The following is a 26,741-nucleotide window of genomic DNA, read 5'->3' as shown; positions in this document are numbered from 1 at the left end:
TTATGGTTTTCCAGTTCCCTATTCGGCAAAACACTATGGAGGGGAGAGATTTAACACTAATGCAAGATACAACTCAACTGGTGAGATGGGGGTGAACACTTACCCTATTTGTGAATATATAATTTGCAAGCTGGTGCCAACTTCCATGTTTTGCTAGGAATCTGTCCTGCTGACAGGACAGCATCAGGGAAACACCCTCAGGTGTGTAATAAATTAAATATAAAGGCTGTGCCTGGAAACTACAGTGAGAACCTCGAGAGAAGTGGAATACACAAATAAAGGGTCTGGGAAATGGAAATATGACAAACATGGGGACAGAGGACAGATAAGAACAGAAGGAAGAATAAGGACATATAAGCACTGGTAACAGAAGGATAAAAGAAAACCATTCTGGCAGCAGTGATCAAAAAGTCCCTGATAGTAGGTATCTTAACCCCTCCTGTGCTGTTCCTGATTAGAATGGAAAGCCATCATTACTATCAATTAACCATTTTTAAAATTAAATTAAACCAATTAACCAATTAACCATTTTTTTCTCAAATGGCAGCAGAACATGCAGTAGGCCTGAAGATTCAAAGGCCTATTAATGTACCCAAATATGCATCAATATAACAAAAGCTCTGCATTGTCAAGTGGTTCTAAAAGTCTCCACTGAAATGATGTCTTTAGATAGCTAGAAAACCAAAAAGAAAGGGGCAATGATGAGTCTGTTCACATACTTTATTGTTTCCTTGAAACTTCTGCCTGTGCGCAAAAAACATTTTTCCACGCTACTTATCCACAGTATTTATAGTCAGGAGTCAAATATGTGTGTCTCATTCACTGGTTACTCAGTTTGATTGCTTGGGCTTTGATATTCAGAATTGATTTCTGCTTCACCAAAGATAATATGAGCTGTGTTTCTAACATCAAATTTTATATTTTCAAGTACTTTGGAAAACTAAATGGTGTGTTTTAAATTGATAACCTTAAAAAAATGTGAAAACATTTAATGCTCCTCTGCCTCAGTTGTCTTCTGTGAAATGGCAAGGGCATAGTATTCCATCATCCATGTGAGGGTCATGCTGGTAAATTAGTGTTTCTGTAGTGCTCAGATGCTACAGCTGTAAGGCATGCAAAGGAAATTCTGCGGCAGATCCAGGATTAGATAGGGTGCTGTAAGACTGTATGAAGACGCAACTGAAGGAACAGGAAAATCCTGTACTCAAGAGCTCCTCACTAAATGGCTAATAACAGCTGTGCTGTGCGAAGTGAGGATATTCAGGATAAAAAAATTGGTTAAATAATACAACAAACCATGCATATGAGAAAAAAGTTACTATGTATTTCCTAGCTTTCACTATAACCTCAATTATTCTTCATTGTAATGTAGCGATAAATACACACTTCACAAAATAGAGAATGCAATTTGCAAGAATTTCTGATGCTCTAGGAGTGGAATTTCAAGTCACATTATGTTATGCAAATGCTAACAAACTTCTACACTACACCACTTACATTAATTAAAGAAACACAATATCACTAATTTTTAGATTTTACAATATCAGCACTTTGGGTGATTGGAATTTCCAGAGCCACGTATCCAGATTTCAAAGAACCCAAGAGAAGATGGCTTAGAAAAATCTTCAGAAACATTATAGAAGTCATCTTTTCTAAACACAACTGCAATAACATTTCAGTTTTCTAGGACTAGAGGCAGGTAGGCTTAATTCCACTGGAAATTTGACAAATTCAGCCTTTCTAAACTTACTGTGGGAAGAAAATTAATAAATAAACCCTAAACCAATGACTGCTCCAGAACTGCCCATTCCCAGTTTTCACTTTCATTCAGGGTAATTGCCGGAGGAAAATTTCATGTTCATGAGAGAGGAATACAATACACTTCTGATTATCTGATATCACTGAGTCATAGATTAATTAGGGTTGAAAGGGACCTCAATGCTGATCTCCTTCAAACTCCCCTGCCATGGGAAGGGACACCTCCCATGAGAACAGGATGCTCATTTTAGATATGTGTGCATATCTAAAAACAGATTATATCAGCAAAGAAAGATTAAAGTGCACCACGTACCTGGCCCATTAAGGAAGTCTTTAATTTGCACAGTGATAAGAGGAGGTGGAATACCACTTTTAGCATCTACCTCTCCTGCTACTGTCTGCAACCAAATCTTGCAATAATCCAGAGCTTCCGGTAGAGTCTTCCCAGGATCTACAGATGATAATCATCAAAGTCATTAATTATATTCCAGGAATATGATATATTACAAAATGCTACATAGAAAATTGACTAGACAAAATTAAAGAGTTTTAAATGCAATATGGTAAATATTATACCTAATATAACTGTTTACATAGCATTTGCACTTACAGACAGATAGATGCATGTGTAGAATAACGCATGCACTCACGGGCAAGAGGACAAAGCCCTAATCATAAAAAATTTACAAAACATGCAGAAATACCAAGTAAAATATGAGTAAAATATATCAATAAAACAAGACAATTTCACACATCAATAAAACACACAATTTCAGCTTTAATTAATGATTAATTTATGACACTTAAGGACTCCTTATAAGAGAATCTGTGCTCAAAACCTGCTACTAGATTGTATCGTCATTGCTCAATAGAGAAAATAATAATGGAAAGGTAAATTATAAAGGCAAAAAAACCAGAATGCTATGAGAGCTCAGGAACAGAGCACGACAACAGCGCAGTTTTATCAGTCCCTTTGCAGCTTCACTCAATAGCTGATCAGTTGTTGTTCTTGGGTACCACCTTGCCACCTTGTTCCTCTGATCAGTCTGTGATACTACAGAAGTACATTAAATCAATCCAAGGGCTATTCTTGTCTTAATTTTCCACGTATCATGCATAGTAAAAACAGTTGGGTAAAAAGGCTTTTTAATCTTTAGGGACTCATGACCTTCATTATGAGCATTCTCAATTCTGGCATTACGGTCTTAAATTATAAATTGTTTATTATCGAGTCTGCTATGTTAATCATTGAATGTCTGTCATCCTTAACTTAAGGAGATTTTCTTGAAGCTGTTCTTTCCTTTTCAGTCAATTAAAAATGCTATAATTGCTTTGAGTTTTACAGAATTAATTCCTTTCAGGAACAGGATTTACATATTCACTGTTATAGTCAACATATGGTATTGTGGTATCACAGTCATATGTGGACTGGGTATATAAAGCCAGCTTTGGAATTTGTGTTTCTTGACCTTATCATGTGATTCATATAAAACTTGGCACACATGAACCCTTATGTGATTTCAAAGAACCTACTGAAACCAATTGATCATGACTTTAGATCTATATGGAAAAGATCAAAAGTTAGCACATTCTTTTGTTTTTATTTGATCAATTTTCAGGCAATGACTTTACAGCAGTATTTGTACGTTATGGCATATACATTACATTACAGCCTTTTCTTCCCTCTATTCCTGCTACACATTTATAAAGTCCGCTCTCAACAGTTATTTAAGAGCTGTCACTACATACAACAGATTTGTATATTTTCCATGAGAATTTCTACAGTTTTATGATTTTTAACCCTTTTCTTTTAATTACAATAATGAGAGTGGTGTGGCATACTCCCTTTTCTATAGTAACTGTTTTAGGGAATATCTTGTTGTGTCTGGCATTTTTCTAGTATACTGAAAATACTACTACTACTACTACTACTACTACTACTACTACTACTGTTACTCATCATCATCCTCCTCTTTACCACCAAAGTACATATTTTTTCCGAAACACAGATTTGTAGTTGTTCTGAACAAGGGTCTCTGAGCTGGATCTCTAAAATAATCTCTTCTTTTTTGCTGGTAGATCATCATAAACAGCTAACACTCTAATGTTTTTCAGAATAAGTAGTGTAAAGCATTGTAAAAATGACTGAATATTGCTCATTGAACATCACTGAATTGATTAAATTTATCTCTAAATTACTGTTCCTCTGTAAGTATTAATATATACATTTAGGTGTACCAAGATGGTACAAAACATTGCAATGTGCCATTATTTTGTCTCATTTCTGGAAGATTTCATCACATACTGTATATAGCAACCTGTATCTTCTATCAGCTTTTCAGAAAATCCACTACATTCAGCTGAACACTTCTTTTGTAAAATACACTTACAGGTAGTCTTCTTATCCTAAGATGTGTTTACGTTATTAAATACCTAATAATTATTTCAAAGTTGTAGCTCTTTCAAGCTGAAAATATCTCTGATAAGAAGAACTTACACAGCAGAAAATCCCTGTGTGACATATTTCATTAACTACACAAACTGCCCTCAGGCTACTGGGAACTGCACCACTTAAGCATAGAACCAAAAAATAAAGCAACCACGGGACTCTCAGGGGATTTTTTGCTCTGTTATGTCTCCAAGGAGTGCAGCACTGTCACCTCTTCTTTACCTGGGGCACTCTAGGACTGGGATATATGAATAATAAGCACTCCAAAATTTACATATTAGGAACACAACATGAAGAAACCTCAACGCACAAGTCCAACAAAATATATTACTTTTAACCCAGCACTGGTCTTACTGAGTTCAAGCATTTTTTAAGTTCAAGCGAAACTGACCTAATTTTGGAAGCAGGAGTATTGCACTGACAATTTTGCATCAGAGGTAATAATATCAAAGGACCATGCAAAGAGCCAGCTTGAGTGCTTCCAAGAGTTAATTTGGAACCTGGGTAACAGACTTGGCTGTCCAGCCAAATATGCCAGTTTTCAGTTTTTAGGTAATGATAAGAAAGCTATAATCAGAGGTTTCAAAATTGGCTATGCTTGTGTATATCTAAAACTTGAGTGGAGTTCCAAATAAAGTGTATGAGGGTAAGACAAATATAAATCTCAAGGGTCAAACAACTAAAAGATGTGTATCCCTATTAAAATATCTTCTAAGGTAGAAAACAGCATATGCATTTTCACAGGATCAAGAATCAGGAAAGGAATAAAACAATGTCAGTCAATCAATCCCTATGCTAAAATCACGGGAAACAGAGAAGCAACTGCATGAAAAAAAATAATTTTAGAATGAAAAGTGAGGAATTCATGATGAGAAGAGCTATTAGAAAAAGGACTCTTGTCTCTCAAGGAAATGATGGAGGCATTCAGAATGCTTAAAAATACACTTGACAGAACACTATAAAATATACAATTGGGAACAATTATGCATCAGCAGGGAACTGGTTCTGAATAATGTATTATAATAGGTCATTTCCATTTCCAATTTCTATGATTCTCCCAAAAATCAACACTTAAATTTGCAGTTATTTGTATAAAGAAAATGCTGGAGAAAACCCAGGGGATGCATATATAAGTAAAAGGAGAGGCTAGAATTACTCCACAGCAAGCCAAGATAGAGAAGAGAAAGGATTGAGAAGTGAGGAGCAGTGAAGATGGCCAGAAATTTTATCCTCTACACCATGTGAAAAATTTGTCTGTGGCATCAAAAGAAAAATGGTGAGACAACTATCACAGATCAACAAAACTTTTAATTACAAGACTGTAATTTAAAAGCTGTAAAACTGAGAAGGTGAAGCCTTCAGCAGATTCACATTTACCTTCCTCCCTCCCCTCTAAAAAAAAAATAAAAAATATCTCAGACTATTTTTGAATTCAACAAAACATTCAAAGCCACTTTTAGCCTTGCTGAGATCCAGACCTCAGCTCCAAACTTCACGTTATGAAATATCTTCCTAAACTTGATTTGAATTTGCAAGCTTTTGATTTCACTGCTATCCCCTTGGTCTTCTGTTAACAGCAGACAGCAAACCCCAACCTTCTGAAGAGGGAGTAAAGGGAAAGGAAATGAGGAAGGGAGGAGAAACTTTGCATCTTGAAGATTTTCATTCTCCAAAATGTATCTTTGTTCCTCTTCGTAGCTGACAGCCAGGCCAGCTAAGGAAGCACAGCCTGTGGGAGGCTTTAATGGGGGGGAGCTCAGGGACCAGAGCCCCGTGAGCCCCGGGCAGGGGACAGGGCCACCGAGCGCGTGTGCGGGACGGCGGCTTGGCCTGCTCCGCTGGAACGCTACCCAGCCCAACCGAGCACCGCAATGTGCTTTTACTTCAATGGATGAATCATCTTTTGGTCTGCAGTCAATTTTAAAAGCCAGTGTGATGCTGCAATCATCTCTGCATTTGAAACTCTGAAGTGGAACGTTTGGTCTTGTTTTCAAAACGGTTTCTACTGGAATTTAAAGAACACAAGTGGAAAAACATTTCTGCTAGCGTACTCACAAGTGCTGTGTCAGGAAGCTCAAAAATGAGCACTTACAGTAACCTGAGGAATGCACATTCCCAGGCCAATTTGGCTTTAGGGATGGGGGCTGCACTGCTCCCCCCTCAGCTGTGACTGCAGATGTACTGGACATAAATATACCCAGAGGGGAACAGGTGACACCCCAGCAGAACTCCCTCAATGCCATGCTAGGAAACATTCTTAAATCCTCTCTGTGCCATGTAGGAAGCACAGGCTGACACAGAGGCAGTGAATCAGCCAGAGCCAGCTTGTGCTGCTTTTCATGCAAAAGCCTGGAAAAGGCTTTCCATTAGATCAGAGGTTACATGTGGTCTTAGCTACTGCATCTGCTCTTCATGGACCCCCTGCCATCAAAGACGTGGGTGTCAAATAAAATAAAATTAAAAAAAAAATCAAGAATAATTCTGGATGCCCTCACAATGACTGTTTTTTGCAAATGGGTGGTTGGCGGAAGTTGAAGAAATTCCATGCATAACAGATATTTACTGAGAAATTTCTCTCCCTTGAAACAACCAAGCACCACAACCTCCTCTTTGAAAGTAAACAAACAAACAAATAGAAAAAAGATTTTTCAAGAATGCCCAGAGCACAGTGGTCAGGAAATGAGGCAATTTTGTATCTGGATTACATTACCTGAAACAAAGCAAATAAAGATTTAAAAAAAATATTTATAAAAGCAGTTTATGAGATTACATTAAAAACAATTGCACCCACTTTTATTTAAGTAAAAATGGCCAAAACTCTGTTAGCAAAAACTAACAGTTAGCAGATGCTTTCTTGTTAAATATAGGATGAGCATTTAATAAGCAAGAGTCATTTTACAGTATCTTTCAGTCTATTTTTACAGAATCTCACAAGTAAACTCAAGGAACAACTAGTCTTTTTAGTGCCACTTATTGAGGAGTTAAAATTTATTCCATTAATTTATTTACTTTGATTTTAAGTTCCTGTACCTTGCAGTAGCATAATTGCAATCAAGCTCAATTACAAAACACAAATGAAGCAGTTTAGTACAACCATAATAAAACTGAGTTAACATTGCAACAACCTAATAAGTCTCCTGCTCCTACAAATTGACTTTCCAGTGGAAGTGGTTGTAGAGAAGACTGAGGAAGCACAACCATTGGGTCTTTAGCTCCCAGGCAGGCAAATGCTCCCACATAGAGAGACTAGTCTGATAGAAATGTGCTGCTACTGACTGATAATTAATAAACTAAGAATATTGAACTTTTAAATTGACTATTTCCTCCTATTTAATTCTTAAGCTCTTATTTCTTTCATGTTTCAGAAATTAAGCTCAAAATAAATAACACAGCTAGTGTCAGAGGAGCCAAGTTCTTTGGTTGAAATTTGGTGTTTTAGCCACTGTACAATGCTCTCTCTCACAAAGGGAGTGATAGTTTAATGTGCAAGATTGTGAATTTTATGCTCTATTCAAAACTAATAACAAAACTCTTGCTCCAAATAAAATACATATGGCTTCATAACAGTATAAAATCTTCATTTCTACATAATGTTCAAAGCAGTAAACCATCATGAAGCAGTAACGCTTAATTCTGTCACCAGCCTGGGACTAACTATTATTCTCTTTTATCCAAAGGTTCATAAAATAGTCTGTCATCAAATTACCTTTTCTGAAGCATTTCTGAAGTCTAGAAAATATTTGTTGACTTACAGCTAAACAACATGTGTCTTAGAAGGACACTACTGGGAGGTGAGGGATGAAAAACACAACTAGATCCAGACTATCACCAGGTTTTCTTTATCCTTAAGTTTTTTTTGTGGAACTTATGTTAACCAAAAAATAAGACCTTCCTAATTTCTCAGCAGAATTCTGCATTTGCTTCTGCTTTGCAAAAATGTGAGGCTTGTTTCAGAACTGTAGTTTTTTTTTTTTTATAAAAGCTGCAAGAAACGGCACAATACTTCACAAGACACAAATCTATGGCTGTTGAATGAACAGTATGTAAGTTTCAGAAATTCACATCAAAATTGATAGAAACAATTTTTAAAACATTCCTAAAATACTCTTATGCAGTGTATATGCTGTAGAATGCATAGAATACATAGAATGATTTTAAATGGCAGAGATTTTATTAGCATGTTTTGAATGTAATGTAAATATTTCATATATAGCTTAACTATGTAAGTTTAACCATATTAGTTTAAGTAATGAGAAAATACCCCCATAGGTTTACTAAAAAACTTCATAACAGTGTAATTTTACTTTTGCTCAGACAAGTTTCAATTTTTAAGCTTCAATTTTTAAGCAATTTTTGCAATGTTATAGGCCTGAAGTTTTGAGGTGCTGCTGTGCTGTTGCCTATCTCCATCACAGGATGGGAAGCACACAATATTTTCACTAGGTCTATGATTTGATTGGTTGTTTTTTTGTTTTGTTTTCAAGAGGGAATATGCTCCCTCAGTTCTTATAATCCAGTTAAAATATACCTTTTAAATTTATCTTATGTTCTCTTCCCCATTCTATATTAGATAATAGAGTTAGTTGCATGCATGTGTATACACACAAGAGCAGTCTTCTAGAGAGGCTAACTAGAAATATGGTTTAGCAACATTCACTGCAATTTAAGCATCATTTATGCCTTTCCCCCACTCTCCAGTCCTTGATACACAGAGAAATATAGTGTATGTGTATTGTACAGAAGGAAACTAACATGGTTCTTTCAAATAAACTTTGTATAAACTTCATATGGACGATACATCTCTTTCAGACAAAACTGTCAGCAAGTAGTCACAATGTCAAGAAAAGTTGGTGTGATCAATGAAATCAACCACAGCAGCACAAAAAATACCACAAAGAGCTCCTTATTCTGTATTATATGATATGCAATATATAGAGTCTGTGTAATATGTACACACATAGACATACACACACATATATATATAACACATATAGTCCATGGCTATTTTCCCTCTAATACACGTTAGAAATGAAAAATAGAAATTTCCAAAACTAACATGTTACTATATTGGTATGACAATATTAATCCTGAATGATGTGATTACCAGCACAGCAGGTCTTCCTAAACAAGAGGCGACAAAAACTTTATACTACCTCTTTTGCTGTGTAACTGGAAGTGTGCCTTAATTTTATTAACTTATTAATACATTTAGGATGGTATTTTTAGGTACTAGCACTTTGGCAACCACCTCTCAAAATCTTTTGAGAAGAGTGCTACTGCTTTGGCAGCAAGCACAGGATTCTGTGTGATAGACGAGGAAGGCACTTATTTACTGCCCACAAAGGCAGCAGGATGAGACCAGGATTTCTGCCTTCACATAATGTCTGAGTCCTACCTTCACATTTCTTTACATTTGCCTGATATGGAAACATAAAGCCAAAGAAAAGGGTAAGACCTGTGTATGGCTAATCTTCGGTCTCCCAATGAGCAATCTTTGGGATTGGTGACTGAGGAGCTCTCAGGCTGTATGCTCCTACTATCTTTATTATTTAGACCTTTTGCCATACTTCTGTGCTCTCTGATGCACTTTCAATTTATAAGAAGATTTTATTACAGCTTGTGTTTTGTAGAATTGCTGCCGTAGACATGAAGATGGTGAAAGACTTCAGGAGTTAATTGTAGAAGCAGAATGGACAGAACTTTGCCCAGTTCATTGGTTGTGGCAGCTTGAACCAAGGACATGCTTGAATGTCTCAGACATGAGAAATTAAGAAGTCCTATTGCATTCTTCCAAAGTACTAACTTAATGAAGATGTGATCTTAGACCTACTCCAAGCTTCTTTCAAGACTTGCTTTGTGAATTCTCTTCACATTAATTGCTGCAATGTCCACATTTTACACAGTATGTACAAAATACACAGGAGAATCTGGAGTAAATCAAATGCATGACACAAATGTGTTTCATTCAAGGCAGGACAGAACAGGAACAGCAGAGAAAGACAAAAACAGAAGAAGGATTAATAAAATGTAGCAGAGAACAAATCTCCCTGTTTTAAGTATCTTTTCTTCCACTGCCTAATCTATATCACTTTTTAATCCCTCTTAAAAGTTCTATTACAACTGAGATTTCTGAGAACAGTCAAGATGGCATTTTTAGTCTTTTGCATAAGCACATTATGTTAATGCTAATTCTCAAAAGATGCAATCTTATTCAGCAAAGATTTGGTAAAGCTGCACAGAAAAGTATACTACTTTTCTCAACTGCTGTGCTGGGAATACTGTCAAGGAAAAACTAGCAATACCTACAGCTTTCATTCAGAAAACAATTTGAAATGCTGTATTGTTCTGGCTGTATGTTCACCTGGAACTCTGCATACTCACTTATACTTTTTAGGGTAACACTCCATAATGATGTATCTCATGAAACCATTATACCCTGTACTGACTGCTAGACAAATGAATTACAATCATTTGATTTCTCTCTTCAGCAGTACAGATAAGGCAGAAAAATAATATTTCAGAATATTTTCTACCGAATAGCTATTTTGACATCTTTCATTATAAACTCTGCATATGGAACTTAAAAAAAGCATTTTTTAACAGATGGAATTTGCTGCAAAACCCTATTGCTCAATTGAATGAAAACTTAAAATACATGACATCACTTGATGCTGTTTGAAAGATCACTTTATTTTTTTTACAGCTTATGTCCAAAACACCAGGTGATTCTACAGTATTTACCTTCACATTTTATTGGTAGGCTGGTATAGGAAAATATTGTGACATTCAGTCATAAAAAATGCTCTTTATGAAATTACCTTGGCCTACAGCCTTTACTTAGAAAACTTTGCGAAGTTACAGCAATGCAACAATCCCTGTCACAATCTGGTAATGAGAAAGCAATAGTAAGAAACAGGAAGAACTGGTTGCTGAAAGGTTAGGTCTTAATTAATTTCAAACATTTTACACACTTAACTTGATTCAGCTGTGAGGTATAATCCTAAAAATATGTATATTTAGCGACTGATATTTAAAGATGTCCTGAAGTTCTCTCAGCTGTTCTCCACCACCCTCTGTAACTTTGAGCTGTGCAATCATTTTCATGGTTATAACCAGGACTGGGTGTTAAATGTTCTTACCTGTACATTTGTAGTCTGAGGCCACTCCTTTAAGGCCAGCGTCGAACACTGATATTTCTACTTTTTGCTTTCTGTGGTGGCAGCTAAGGAGCACAGAGGGCTGTGACACAACCAGGTAGAGAAATGGCTGCAGCTCTATGTCCCCAGCTCCCCTGCGCCCAGGCTGCCGTACAATAGTTATGCCCAGGGCTTGCCGAGCAGATGATCTCGTGGAAGCGTGCAGACTTTCCAGGGACAGAAGACCTGTTTTTCTGCCAGCAGACAGGGGAGGGTTACTGTTCAAAAGATCATCTGCCGTGACAGAAGAGATGCATGGATGACTGGGCTTCTTGGTATCATGGCTGCTGCCTGAAACTGTTTCTGGAAGGTTCAAGGAGCTTTTACTTATCTTCTCACCATCTTTCTGATCTTGCACTGATTTTGATTTAGGTGAGGCAGCGCATGAGTATGTCATCAATGAGATTCGACTTGCTGTAACAAAAATGTCAAAGGGAATGAAGTTGAGATTCTTCACGATGGAAGACTGGCGGGAAGGACGGGCAATGCGGTGCTGGCTGGTGCCACTGTGCTGCTCGATCTGAATGATTCTGATCTTAACACTGTCGCTGCCAATTCCACTGTCCTGTGCCCCGCTATAACGGGAAGAAGTCTCAACTGTTCCTCCATCAGCCACATCCATCTTCTGCTCTTGCTTGGAAACCTGCAAAGGAAAATGTTATATTAACTTCTGATATCCATATTCCAACTATTTCCACTTCAGTCACAGCAAAAAATCACTACATAAACATGATGTCAAAAGAGAGAATTATAAAAAAAAATCTGCCAAGTTAACTGTAACACAGTAATCACTCATAAAAACGCAGCAGGTGTCTGTTCCAATGAAATGATGATTCACAATAGCTGAAGAGCCAAAAAAAGTAAAAGAGACAAAAAAAACCCCAACCAGTAAGGATTTCTAGGCTTAGAAAACATTTTAAAAAATTAAACTCTTCATTTAAAAAATTTTTCATTTAAAAAATTTGTAAGAAATTTATAGATTAATATAAACCCATTTATCTATGAAGTAATGTATTGTAAATAAAAACCTACTTAGAATTGTTTTCCAAATTTGAGCACTGATGCTCAAAAAGTCACCTTTGTCACTAAAATTTTGTACTGTAATTAGATGAAATAGTACATAATAATAATCCACTACACAATCATATAAAGACTAAATGGAAATTATAATCCAAAATGTACTGAAAAATATATTGTAGAAAAATATTTTTCTTAAGAGTCATGGAAGGCAGCTGCCTTATATAAAACATCAAAGTTAAAGGAAACATCAAAACTATCTAAAGACTATCTTTAGAGGAGAGGGGAATGAGTTCTTAGTTTACTAAGGCCACATAGGGTATTGACTGTGACATTCACAGGGTTTCACATGAGAAATCATTGCATATAGAAATATTTCAAAAAGGAAACATACACCACTGACAAACAAAAAGAGTGCAAGAGTGAAATAAAAAGTTGCAAGGCTGTGTCCAGAGACCTTATTGTCCCAGCTCAAGAGACAGAGATATCCTAAGACACAGAAGTACTTCAGGAAAAACCACTTTCAACACTGCTCATGAAACAAGTAGAAATCATATCAAAAGCTTGAGGACAAAGTGGGGAGCATGTACTAAAATATATGGCAAAAAAACAATCTGCAAAAATTCTATAATAATCGATCTATGACTAATTCCTCATATTCATATGAAGGTTACAGTCATACATTCATCCTGTATAGTTTCCACAGCATAACTAACACTTGTATCTGTGCTGCTGCAGTAGGGTTTCTGCTCTGCCCTGTACAGGAGCTAACATACAAAATGCCCAGCTCGGTTGGATTCCTAACCCATCTAGCCCAGTACACTGTTGTTGAGAGCACCAGGAAGAAACTCTGTTAAAAAACAGCAGAAACTCTGTCCACTGCCTGCAATCTGCTCCCCTCCTTCTCCCCAGGCATCCACAGCTGCTGCATGTAGGATGCCAGGGGTACATATCTGTGTGGTTGTTTTAGTAACCATTTCTGGGCTTCTTGTCCATGAATTCATCCACTTCGTTTCTGAACACACTGACAGTGTCTGTTCTCCACAACCTTCAGGGGCAACAAGCTCCAATTTTTTTTTTTTTAAGGCTTTAAACTATCTCCTCCTAGTGACATTGCTTTCCCCCAATCTTTTGTAGCATATGAATTGTTCAGGTCCACATTCAGCTTTATTAGTGTTGTTATGACTTTGTAAACTATGATCACAGCCCCCCTCAGCCTTCTCCTCTTCAGACATAAAAATCCCAGCCTTTTTAGTCTCTCCTCACAAAGAAGGTGCTCCAGCACCTTCAAGCTTTTTAGCCTCCCTTCTCTACTTCTGTAACGTCACTATGGCCTTCTTGAGTACTTTACAAAGCACCGAAGAAGTGGAACTACTACAGTTCTCTACAAAAGTGAAATGCTTCTTCTGTCTTGGTCTCCATCTCCATCCAGATGTCCAGTATTTTGCTGGTGTTTTTTTTGTCTGACACTGCACACTGACTCAATGATTTTATTTCTTCATTGCAGGACCTATTTCAATAATTTCTTCTTATCTTCTCTACCCAAATGAATCTTCAAAAAGTGAAATATGAACTAGGGCAAATAGTACCTTAACTTCCTCTTCAAAAGAGAATAATGAATTAAAAAAAAAAAATTATCAGCAACTTAATTATAGGAATGAAGGGCGGTGAATTTCTCCATTTTTTCAATATTCTGTGGTCTTTATGCAGTAACGTATTAGATTCTACAAGTACTGCAGAAATTGGGGTATGAGGGAGGTAAAGAAAAGCAGGCTTTTTAAACCTTCCTTTATATTGTGGTGTATGGAACAAAGGGATCAATCCCCTCTCCTTTTCTTTAAAGGAATGAACATACTAGAAAAAGTACTACAGAGGAAATCCTAAAACAGAACCATTAACTAGCTGAGATTTTCTTTGAAAAGGCTTTTGCCAGCTCTGGTTACAATCTTTTCAGATTCACTCATGTACATATTTTTCAAATAACCAATAAAATTCTTTGCGGCTGTTTTCTATGGCAGACTCATATCACTGACTTGTAAATGTGATATCACTTTTAATGCTGCCTCTGTAAATATAACTAGAGACCATTTTAATGAATCACTACATTGTGAGCCAAGAAATCCTCACTCCTCCTGATATCCTAGCAAAGTTAGGCTATTTACACCTCAGCATCTCTGCCTGGTAAACTATAAAGTGCTTCACCCATATCCTGCACTGATGGCACTTCCAGAATTGGTACAGATGGTTTCACTGCTCATGTATTGAGGGCAAGCAGAAAGAAAGGATGGAGCTGTGAAAAAATCTTGCCATATCACTTCATGGAAATGCTGCCCCTAATTAAGTTGCGGGCATATGCTGCTAAATCCAGCAATTTTTAATTGCTACACAGACATCAGTTAAGTCTGATGAAAAATGTTTTCAGAAAGCATGATTCAGTGGTGAATGACACTCTTATGGTTACTACATGATATTCTCTTGTTCTCCTCTATGCAGCAGAAATTTCTGCAGCTACCAGACATTTAGGTTATGCACGACTTGGCCAGAGGAAATGAAAATACGGTGTCACCCACTAAGTGATAACATTCCAGGGAGGAAAGCATCACACATATATGACAAAGTGGAGGAAGAAATCACTGTACTTCTGGTTTCTGAATGGATCCTCTCTTCTCACATCTAAACAGATTTGAGTTGAAGCCTAGTTCTTTTCCTCTGCCTCTTTTTACCATTAATTTATCATTCTGGTCTATGCAAAGCACCTTTAGGAAGGTAAGAAAGTAGCTCTGCCTCCATCCCCAGTCACACTATAGGTTCTCTGTGCAGACTGCTGCAAGGGTGCTAATTGGTCCCAACTGCTGAGTTTCCTGTTATGCGGACATTCAACTACAGAAACTTTACTGAGACCCCAAATCAATTCATGCAGGTCACTGAACAGCACTCAGAAGGCAATTTCTGCTCAGTATTAAGCAGTATGGAATATGAGCCAGTGCCCAAAAGGTGAAAGACACCATATCTTATTACAGTTTTCCATGCCACCCGGTTTCACAATGAAACTTCGACTTATGTATGGTCTTACCACATATATTATAAACGTGAAGAATAATTTCCAAGACAGCTGTACATAACACAACTGGGTACAAAATAAAAGTGCAGAAGTATCACTGGAACTTTTTGCATCAATTTCAGCTCAGTAGAGCTCAGTAGGTGCTCAGTAGAGCATCAAGCCTCTCAACAATGTTTCAAAGTTAACCTGATGATATGCCTAGTAATAAACTTGGGAAGCATTTAGGTATTCCTCTAATGGGATAAGAAGATGAGAGGGAATGAGTCTCAGTATAACAACTCTAAAAAGATTCTTTGCTGCATTATGGAATAAATAGGCCAATACTTTAAAGATGTCAAGAACGGCAATATCATCTTGCTGTTAGCAAATGTAATGGTAACATTTATCATTGGGCTGTATAATATCAATTCTCTTACTCTTTACATAACCCATTTAAAATGAACAATAAAAGTTTTCTTTAATTAGCTACTGGTGTGCATTAACATGATCATGATTAAACCATAAAAACCAACCGTACATTACTCTGGTCCCCTATCCCATGTGTTTTGAATTATTTTAGTTGAAAATGTACTTTGAGTCCCTTTTAAAAGTTCGACCTTCTGCTTTCAGAGAATTAAATGCATATTACTATAGTGGAGAAGATAATGTTTCAGACCTCCAGGCATATATTAAACACACTGGCAGCACATTAGACAAAATGCTTTACTTATTAGATACTTCCTATTCTAAACAGTGTCATCAAAGGCTAAAAACAAAATCCATATAAAAGCTGCACAATGCTTCCACACAGAACCTGTGCCAAAATCCCTGTACTTTCCAGCTAATGAGGAAAGGATGTGTACTCTTAACATATGAATGTAAGATTTTCCAAGCATTCACTTTAGGAAACAGGACTATTGATTCCACATGGCTTATGTTAAATGAAACTGTATTGGTAAAATAACCTTTAAGATATTTGGCATGATAACTATAATTAAACAGTATTCAAAGGAATAAAACAAAAGGGAATTTGGTTCCACAATAGCTAATTAAAATAAAATGAAAAAACACAGCATGTCATCTATCAAGATAAATTGTTATTGTTTAAGAACTATTTAAATACTGTTAAAATATACTTTTAGATAAAATCTGAAAGGACTGGAAAAATATTTGTGGTTTAAAAATGGATAGTTTGGTGAAGAAAAAATATAGGACGCTGAAATTTTAAGCTGAGATAATAGCTTTAAAGCCTTGAGCATAACCAGATGGTACTTCAATCAGAGGTATTCTACAGTTTCACTGTCAGAATAAGTTGCAATATGGAAAGGTTTTCAATAGCTAGAAAAAACACATCAAGATGATAGTTTACTTCTTAGATCACTTCAGTGCATTTTCTTGTCCTTTCACAGTTATATATCCTATCAATACTACACACCATAGAAAAGGTGTTGAAAGCTGCAATGGTAGCTGGGGAGCTGTGGTTAATTCTTCCTTTTCATGTGTTGAGATAGGTAACTTGACTAGCTTAACCTCTTGAGTTCACCAGGGCACATGGCACATATATCTATCAAGAGAAAGGGCATAGAAATGGCATGTCCTGTAGAACACACACAGATAAGTACATCATAAAATCAAGGATCAATAAAGAGATTTGCTTTTCAACATTAGCAAGTAGTCCCATCTAAGGTCACTGCAATTTTAACCAGGTAAGTCTTACTTATTTTCCATTTCTGATCACAATACTTAGATGGTAGTGATGTCCTCAAAGTTTTCACTCCATGAAGAGCAGGAATAAAATCATCAAGGTATACACAAAACCTAACACTTTAGACCAATAACCAACACATTTACCAAATCAAAGCGAAGCGTTTTACAACAATTGGCAGATTTGCCACATTATATTTCTTAATCTCTCAAGAATTTTCAACAATAACAATGTAAGCATGTGCAAATTTCACTATAAACATTTTAATGTTCTTTTTCTGGTACTTCACAGAATAATTCTTTAATTAATAGAATAACTGTAAGCAATATAATCTTTAGAAGTGTAGCTGCTCTAGAGGAAAAGCATCTACATCTGCATATTTTTTCCAGCTTCTCATATTAATTATGGTCATATAATGACACTATTGAAGTAAAATTTCCACTCATTTCTTAACTCTGATCAAAACCCTTCAGCCAATCATGAGCTCATGCTTCACATTACATAAGTTATGGAAAGACTCACAAGTGTGAAACCACAAAATCAAAGTGCCAATCACATCTGCTCCATCACTGTTGTATGTGACCTAGTTTTATTCCTTTTTCTAAAAAGTATTAATATTTACATGGAAATAAAAATCTTGCCTAGTGGACAGAGTAAGTTACAGAAAAGGAATATGCTCCATTTTTCTTTTCCGTTGCGCTTAAACTGGAATTACAAAGGTAACACTGGATAATTTCTTCCTTTGTACTTAGTACTTCATCTACTGCATTGAGAGGTTTCCGACAGTTTAGAAATTTACTTAATGTATCATTGTTATCTAATAGACCTTTGTTTGCCACATTGCTCTACTGAACACTTCAACTAAAAAAAAATTATTATGTTATGCATAAGAGTTACATGACTGAATTCAATTCTGACCATTATTAAAATTATTTTCCAAACTGACATTAATTTTCACGTGGAAAATATAATCAAAGACACACATACAAACATATTTGACTATTAAATTTTATCCTCCAGTGTAATAAAGTTCCAAATTAAAATTTCAGTCCTACTATTAAAATTAGACAGATTGCTTCTACTTGTATCAATCCAACTGCAGAAAGAATCTTTTATAACATGAACCTAAAACTGTCCTCCAAAAGGGAACTATTAAATCAAGCCAAAATGAGGCAACAAAAATAGCAGTAGATGTCTGAAGTAGTTTATTTCATAGAAGTCAAACGGGTTTTTTCCTCAAAGGAGTTTTCTTTTCAAACAGAATCTGTAGCAAAACAAATGATGCCAATTTGAAGTGTAATTGTGTATATGAGCTTCTGGACCTACAGAATTACTTCAGATGGGAATTGTAGTTTTCACAATACTGCAGGAATTACATGCAAGTTGTGATGGCAAGGAGCAATACAAACTCAGCTTCTTTGTGCATTGTTTTCCCAGCTCATCAAAAGTAAAGTAAGAGGCTACATTCTGTTAAACACTGATGCAAATATTCATAAATCAAAGCTGTGTTAAATGTTCCAATTGTAATAGGGATATCCAAGTGCTAAATCCTTTCTAATGCCAACAAAATTGTTTTTTTTCATCTTAATACAAACAATATGTTTATTTTGCTACCCTGTGAAGGCCAGTAAGAAACTTGAGTTCAATTTTTTTTCTTTCCAAATAAAGGCTTTCAATTTAAAAAGACCAAGCTGAAATTTGGCAGAGTTTTTTTTCTTTTTTTCCCCGACAGCATTTTTTCATTAATATTTTTACTAAAAGCATTAGCTTTTTGCTGTTATTTTTCAAATTTAAATTAAAAATTTAAGTTTATATCTTTGCTTTTATACAAAAAATATTGGCTTAAACCACACATTTATTTTAGACATGGCGAGGGTTTGCTCAGTTTTGCACACTTTTTTTCTGGGTTTTTTTTTGTTTATTTTTGATTGTTTTAGTTTTTGTTTTGCGTGGGTTTTTTGGGGGGGTGGTGGAGGGGGCATTGTTTTGGGTTTTTTCTCTGTTTAAAGCCAAGAAATGGCATTTTCCCATGAGAATTGTCTTGCATGTTTCATTTGGATATTTTCAAAAGCAATAGTTGAAACTTCACCCTGATTTTGCGCATGTACAGTACAACCACGGGATCAGGCCCAGCCAAGCAGAGCTTTAGGAAAGGCAGATCCTGCCTGACCAAGCTGATCTCCTTTCATGACCAGGTGACCTGCCTAGAGTTGACTGTTGATGTAGTCTAACTGGACTTGTGCAAGAAGACATTGAGGTGCTGGAGTGCATCCAGAGAAGGGCAACTGAGCTGGTGAAGAGTGTAGAGAGTAAGTCCTACAGGGACTTACTATCCAGGAGAAGGATATTAACATTCAGAAACTATGAAGGAGGTGGGATTTTGTTTAGTCTGGAGAAGAGAGGGCTCAGGGGAGACCTTATCGCTCTCTACAAATGCCTAAAGGGATTACACCAAGGTCAGGGTCAGCCTCTTCTCCCAGGCTAATATTGAAAGTGTAAGAAAAAAGTCTCAAGCTGTGCCAGAGGAGGTTCAGTTTGGACATCAGGAAGAATTTCTCCACTGAAACTGTGCTTAAGCATTGGAATAGGCTGCCTAGGGAATTGGTGGAGTCACCATCCCTCAAGGTGTTCAAGAAAAAAAGGGATGTGGCACTTAGCACTATGGTTTTGTTCCCACGGTGGTGCTTGTTCAAAGGTTGGACCCAATGACCTTGACCCTGGAGGTCCTTTCCTACCTTATTGATTCTACAATTCTATGACCTACTCTAACATTTCAGTATCAAGATTTTGGTATCAGACTAATTTTACCAGTCTTAGTTTTGGTCACATTTCTGTGCAGTTTAAATAATTAAATTATACTAAATATGGAAATATTAGAAATATCATTCAATGTTATGACTTCCAAACAAGAGAAATTTAACATATTTACTCCCATTGGAGTAAACTTGAATATTCTCCCATTGAATAATATTTAGCATTATGTAAAGTAAATCAAAAGATGCACAAGGAAAATGACAAATATCTAGCAATAATGCAAACTGGAATTCAACAAAGCCTCAAAAGAAAAATTTAGGCATAATTTTCTAAGAGAGGATGAATGAATGTATGAACAATAAAAAGTCATTATTGCAATGTGGTAAAGTAACTTGGTACTTGACTTTCATAATACAGACTCTATCTTCAGCCTCTTAAATGAGAAACTGTACAGTTAAATGACTTATTCCCAGAATCAAATGGTACGATCTTTTTCTTACTATATATTAGATACTTTATCCATTTTGAGCATTTTAAAGGCAATTAAAATAACTAAATCCACAGGAGATTAAAAGATTTCATGAACAGATGTTGCCTAACTAAACAAACTTCATTCTACATTATTTCCAGTAATATAAGTCAGACTGAGTCAGACTACATGCTACGAACAGAAAAATCCACAGTGCAGGAGTCTCCAGTGAGAAATATTCAACTGCTGGCACGCTACTGCTCACTGAAACATGTGCTGCAATCTTGAGTGCCTCAGGTTTTAAAGCTGCTGGATGTCCAGAAAATTATCTATCTGTACCTTACTGCCTTTTTTTTTTTTTTTTCCCTTAGGTTACTACATCTCACCTATATCAACTTGTATCTAACTGATCTTTGACTAAACAATGTTTCAATTTGTTGAGAATATTTTAAAGACTACCTGAGGAAGTAAAGCACATGAAATGGCATATGAACTAAAACCTAAAAATTAGAAATTCCAGAATACGTTTCTTTGGTAACTAGGCCATGACAAAATATGCCCATTTTTAGCATGTTGTTTGTCTCAGCCTTGCTGTACAATTCCATGCTAAACCGAATTTGTGTCTCCTCGTTTGTGCCTTATGTGACAGTAAAACAGCCAGTTCAGGGCCTTGAAGTATCTAAAAAAATAAATCCAGGAAGAAAAAACAACAAACCAACCAAAAAACCTGAGAAAAAATGTACTTGTTTTTTTGGCCTGTTCTGTTTCCTTCATGGGTTCACTGTACAGTGAAGGAAAAGGACAGACTATATCAGCTCATCTTTGATTAACTTAAGCCTCAAAATTGCATCCTAAATCGTGCCCACTGAATTGGTTTAAAACAATTAAAAGAAATAAAAGCATTGGAGCAGGAATGAAAGGGTGCCTTCAGGGTGGGTGACACATGGAGCTGCATCTCCAGCCTCCTCCGACCGCTCAGGCCCGGAGTTCTCCTGCGCCCTCAGTCTTGGTGCTCAGAGGCTGCTCCAAAGCACCCAGCGCTCGAATCATGCTGAGATTGCACTTTATATCTCACTGGAAAATCAGGGGAGAACTCTTGTGAAACACATCCTGCAGTAGTCTGACATTTTCAAAGCTTTTATCTGCAGTTCTACGGTGCCATTAGAGCCATTCAAATTGTGGGATGGTAACAACATTGAATTCCATCGGCAGGCCCAGATACAAACAGTTTACAAAGTTTACTTCTTAAAGAAAAATACTTCTGACCTTTACATGCTTCTATATGGTATTACTACGATGGACTAAAATAAAGATGCAAAAAGACTGCACATATTACTGAATATTGTTTACATATACTGTTTTTCCATAAAAATGTTTTTCCAGTTTTGGACCATGAAGTTCCTTTTGGTTCACTAACAACTGCTGATTTTTTGGTTTTGTTTTTTGTTTGTTTTTCTTTTTTCTTTTTTGTTGAGTGTTATTAAAATACTTTCCTAAGCATTATTCTAAGTATAATTTTTTTACTGGCCATAAATTCCTTTGCTGTGGTGGGCTTGCTCACAGACATACCTGGGAAATGACCACTTGCTCACAGACATACCTCGGAAATGAACCACTCAACCAAGACCAGACTACTCAGAAATTACATTGTACAACAATTATTTAATAGAAATACAATGGGTAAAACTTCCAGGTAAAACTTCAATGTGTAATGAACACTTATCTTGTGTGGAGAAGGCACTACTGCCTCTATAATGAACGTTATCAATAGAATGTAGAACAGTTATGTGCCCACCTCCCACTGAAAAAATAATAGTTTGGCAGATAATTTATTTGTGATTCTGAATGTCTCCTTCTCTGTTCCTGTTTTGGAAGGCAAAGAATCAGCCAAAAAGGATAATCTGTAGAGACCAGAGAGCCTATCCTAGCAGGAAAGCAAAAAAGACATACAAACTTACTGCAAGAAAACAGGTGAACTAATGCAAACACACAAACCTAATTATCCCTGTAGCTCTGTGAAGAAAAAAATGCCCAGCTTTCTAAAATAATGTCTTAAATTGCTGGTCTTCAGACAAATAGCAGTTTTATGACACTTGTAGACAGGACCCCTACTCAGAAAAGCTTAACAGATTTTCAGTTTTAGGGATTTTCTAATTCAAACAGCTCTCCAACAGTCTGAAATAATTGTCACTACTAATTTCTGAGGATACTTTACTTTACTAAGTCATTATTCCTCCACTGTTTTGATGGAGAAAGTTAAAATTAGTGGAAACCTTTACTTAGGATGAGTCAAGAATGAAGCTTCCAGTCTTGATTCATACAATGAGTCACAGGTAATCTGGGGGGAAGGTACAGTCTCAGTGAAATGAAGAACTGGAAATATTGCCTAGGAGCATGTACTGAGGAAAAAAAGTGCTAATATGCAAGATTATTAAGCAAACCCATTAGGCACAGCAAAACCACTGAAGCTGCATACTAGGTATAAACAACTGAGAACTTTAAAATGTCTTCTCTCTAAAAAGGTACTGGCAGCCAACTAGCTGCAGAGATAAGTTCAGAGAAATTCGAAATAGCTGCAAATCTGAATTTGATTCAATACATGTTATTAGCATCATATGCATGACTCATACCAATCTTTTATCAGAATCATAATCTATGATTTCACCATTTGATATAGCAACCAGTAACTCAATCAGAGGGAAGCTAGCTGTAAAAATTGAAGTATTGTCCTGCTCTTTAATCTCCTGCATACTCATGAGAAACACTCCTCAATGTAAGTCAGTGTGACAAGGACCTCCTTTATCTAAATGGGAATACCAACAGTACCAGATTGTATCATACTTATCAAAGCCACAGACCCTATGCATGTACCTTGTAGCCCTGCCACCAAAGCATGACACTGCACTAAAACTTAGTTCACTGTAATTTTACTAGACTGGATTTTGTGGCAGAATACATAAAACACATTAGAAAGAAATTAAATAGACCTAGGCTCTTTATTATCCTTCCACTCTGTACACTGTGTTTCCATGAAGAAACACTACTACTTTCTCTGCCCACTCAACCAAAATTCAGCAATTTTTAAATGTTCAAGAAAAGTGGAAAATTATTATTGCTGACACAATGAACTTCCCTGCAAACAAGACACAGAACAAACAGAATTGTTGGGATTCAGAGAAGCTCAGAAGCCCACACAATTCTAGAAATTAATGTTGATTACCAGGAGAAGGATATTAACATTCAGAAACTATTGTCTACCTATGGAATCTTCAGCTGAAGTGTAAAGTTCAAATTATACTCTTCCATTCAAAATATTTAGTTTTAATTCAGGTATCTCAAAATTCTCATAGCATGACTACAGATGCAGCTTGTGCAGCATTGCAAGGGATGAATGAAATTGCAAAGCAGTTCAAAATGTTAAAACACGCCACTTACTCAGATTTGAAGTGTAAAACTAAACTGCATTTTTAAACATTGCAGGCTAACACAGAACTCAGATCTTCTGTCATGAGAGGTTTTTGCTGTGTGAAAACTCTGTGCATGTGTGTGCATCCACATATGTACTCATGTCCTTTTGAGTAATCCTCACATGTTTTGCCTTCATGTCTGCAAAATGGACCCTTCCTCATAAGGCTTCCTACTTTAGTCTGAATTTACTTCATCCCTAAATATATTATTTTTAATTGAAAAGTAAGATTTCTGGTTTGAAGATTGTTAGAAAAACTACACCCATTCTCCCAGTATAAGAACAGCATCTAGGTTACTACTGGAATAAGAATATGAAGTACCAAGAAGTACTGCACAGTCCTTCAAAAAGATACCTCCCAATTGGTTTTGGCAACAAAATCAAATGATGAGACAGAGCTTCCTAAGAACGGAAACAGGGTATGGCAATGACTCAAGATACTGGCAAGGACTTTATTTTGATAGTGTCCTTGAACTAACCAAAATATCTGTTATTTTCAGGAAAACATCTGACAAGTGGCTATGTGGGAACCCAAGTACTGGTAAAGCTACCAGGAAAATGATGCAAGTATTATTCAGCTATTCCAGCTAAGGGTTTTTATTGGCATTCTCAAAAAGTTACACTTTTGGCACTCCCTCTGACACTATTGAGCTACAAGATTATGTTTAAAACATATGAACAGCTCAATTATAAATATTATCATAAGACTTTAATGTCATATACATTTAAAAAAAAATTAGCCATTCTACAAATTTTAACCACTCCACAAAGCCATTAAATCTAGTGAGTCTACTTACTATCTAAGTGGATTAGATTAATCTTTGGAACAATCTTTTCTAAGAAAATCAAGTTATGCATGGTGCAAATTTTCTGCATCAACTCTATGCATATGTATGTCTCAAATGTGCTAACTTTTTTACATGTCTTCATGTTACTATATATTTGGAAAAAAACACACAAATTGATTTGTACAGCTTCCTTTGACATGTCGTGGTTTCAGGCCATTAACATTAGCAGAAGTAGAAAATATGTGCCACCTTACAATTAAACATTCACCATCCTAAAAAGCTGCTGCTACAGAACATTGATTTAGATGAAACTGATTCAGATGCCACTCCTTCACTAAGGTATAATGAATAAGAAACTTCTGATGATAGATTGACTTCCCTTTTTTTTTTTAGTTTCAAAATTATAGTTATAAAAATTTAGTTATAAAGTTGCTAAACTATAAAATATAGCTAATTCTGCTCAGCACACAACTGCTTGTAGATGGTACAAGGATAGTGTTGCAGCTCTGACTCATGCAAATTAATTTCACAGGAAACAGGAACCACTTAATTCTGTCAATAACACAACCTGGACCCCCTGGACAACTTTGATCCATTAGATGTTATATACAGAAAAGGCTACGCTCTTTTATCTTTAAACCCACTACTAATTAAAAGAAAATTTATTCACGCAGGTATTTTTGTCACTTTTCAAAAAGTATGAAGACCTCATGAATTTCTGACAGAACGGACAAGTGAATTTGTGAAAAAATAGCCACATTTGTTTCCTGACAAAATCTCAGGCATGAATAACGGAATGTATCATTCTACTAGACAGTCTTAGATGATACAACATTACCTGAATCTGAAAACAGAGTACAACATGGCTGGAAAACTTGAAAAATTAGGATGGCAGCCAATATAATCACCAGCAGTACACTCAGCAAATTAATAAACAGGATAAATAGGATAGTACTTGCTTAATAAACAGGATAGTATGAAAGTGGAATTCTGAAGAAAATCAATATGAAACTAAGCAGAGTATTTATCCCTAGGTGATCAGTTGGTCCATCACAAGCCACAGAAGTGACTGAACAGTGAATACTGCCTACTACTGAATAATGTCTTTCCCTCAGTGGCAATACCTGTTTTGGTTTGTCACCATACTTCTCCTGTTTTGTTTTTTTTTTTTTCCAAAACAAATTAAAAAAATAAATTAATATGGAGACTTCTATTCTGCTTTCTAATTTGGCTGAGAACACAACATATTACATACTGTTTAAGGAAGACTGACATACAGGGTGAGTATATTAGATTTATTTACTTCTAAAAATAGGCTAAAATTAATGAAAAAAACGTTACCTTTGAGAGAATTTCAGCGGAAAAAAGTGAGCATTCTTCTCATAAAGAAACCAGAATTTCAAACCTAAGTTTCTCACTGCCCACTGAGTATACCTTCAATTAATTCTTTACTGGCTTCTGTCCTTTCCCTTTATATTTCTCATTTTTCTCTTTAAGGAAAAAAAGTATTATTTTGCTTTAGAATGAAGGAAATTACAGAATCGATGTGCTTATAATTCCTGTCAAGGATCAAGTTTTCCACAGTACTAGCAGGTGATGTTCCATGCAGGGAAGAAACAATAACTGGAGCTGTCTAAAGGTAATGTTGCCACAGCATCAAACTCTTCTGTATAGCAGCATTAGGTGACTGAAAGGAGAAGATTAGTCGAGATCAAAGAATGCAGAACCCTCAGTCTCACACCGTGTGACCCAACACTGCAACTTCCCCGCCTTGTCAGACGCCTTAGCAAATCATCACTGTGACACATCCAGTGTCACACTGTGAGAAAGCCCAAGCACATGTTCTCTCACACTTCTCAGGGTGAGTTTGGGCCACCGTCCTGCCTTCAGTGATTTTGTCCTGCATAGATGCCAACCACCAACTATACTTGCTCTTTATGGCAAACCTATAGCAATTCTTACACAGTTCATGGACTTCTAATTTTTTTTCCCTCGAAAATGAACCAATATGATTTCTTGAATGTGTTCTAATCAAAAGAAAACTTTGAATTTTGGACCTTTTTAATTGCAATATTTGTATTATCATTGTAATGAATACT

General features: G+C 36.1%; 1 protein-coding gene across 4 annotated transcripts in view; it reads right to left on the bottom strand.

Moving 5' to 3' along the window:
• VPS13B (vacuolar protein sorting 13 homolog B) overlaps positions 1 to 26,741 on the bottom strand; it is a 429,427-nt gene that overhangs the window by 105,506 nt on the left and 297,180 nt on the right. For all 4 annotated transcript variants that reach the window (XM_053998051.1, XM_053998068.1, XM_053998077.1 and 1 more), the window contains 2 exons: positions 11,347 to 12,046; positions 2,072 to 2,209 (listed from right to left, as the gene is read on the bottom strand). In XM_053998051.1, coding sequence (XP_053854026.1) covers positions 2,072 to 2,209; positions 11,347 to 12,046 — 838 coding nt within the window. The remainder of the gene's footprint in view (positions 1 to 2,071; positions 2,210 to 11,346; positions 12,047 to 26,741) is intronic.

The sequence above is a fragment of the Vidua macroura genome, chromosome 1, assembly GCF_024509145.1.
Source record: "Vidua macroura isolate BioBank_ID:100142 chromosome 1, ASM2450914v1, whole genome shotgun sequence".
Lineage (NCBI taxonomy): Eukaryota > Metazoa > Chordata > Aves > Passeriformes > Viduidae > Vidua > Vidua macroura.
This window is presented reverse-complemented; position numbering and strand designations above follow the sequence as displayed.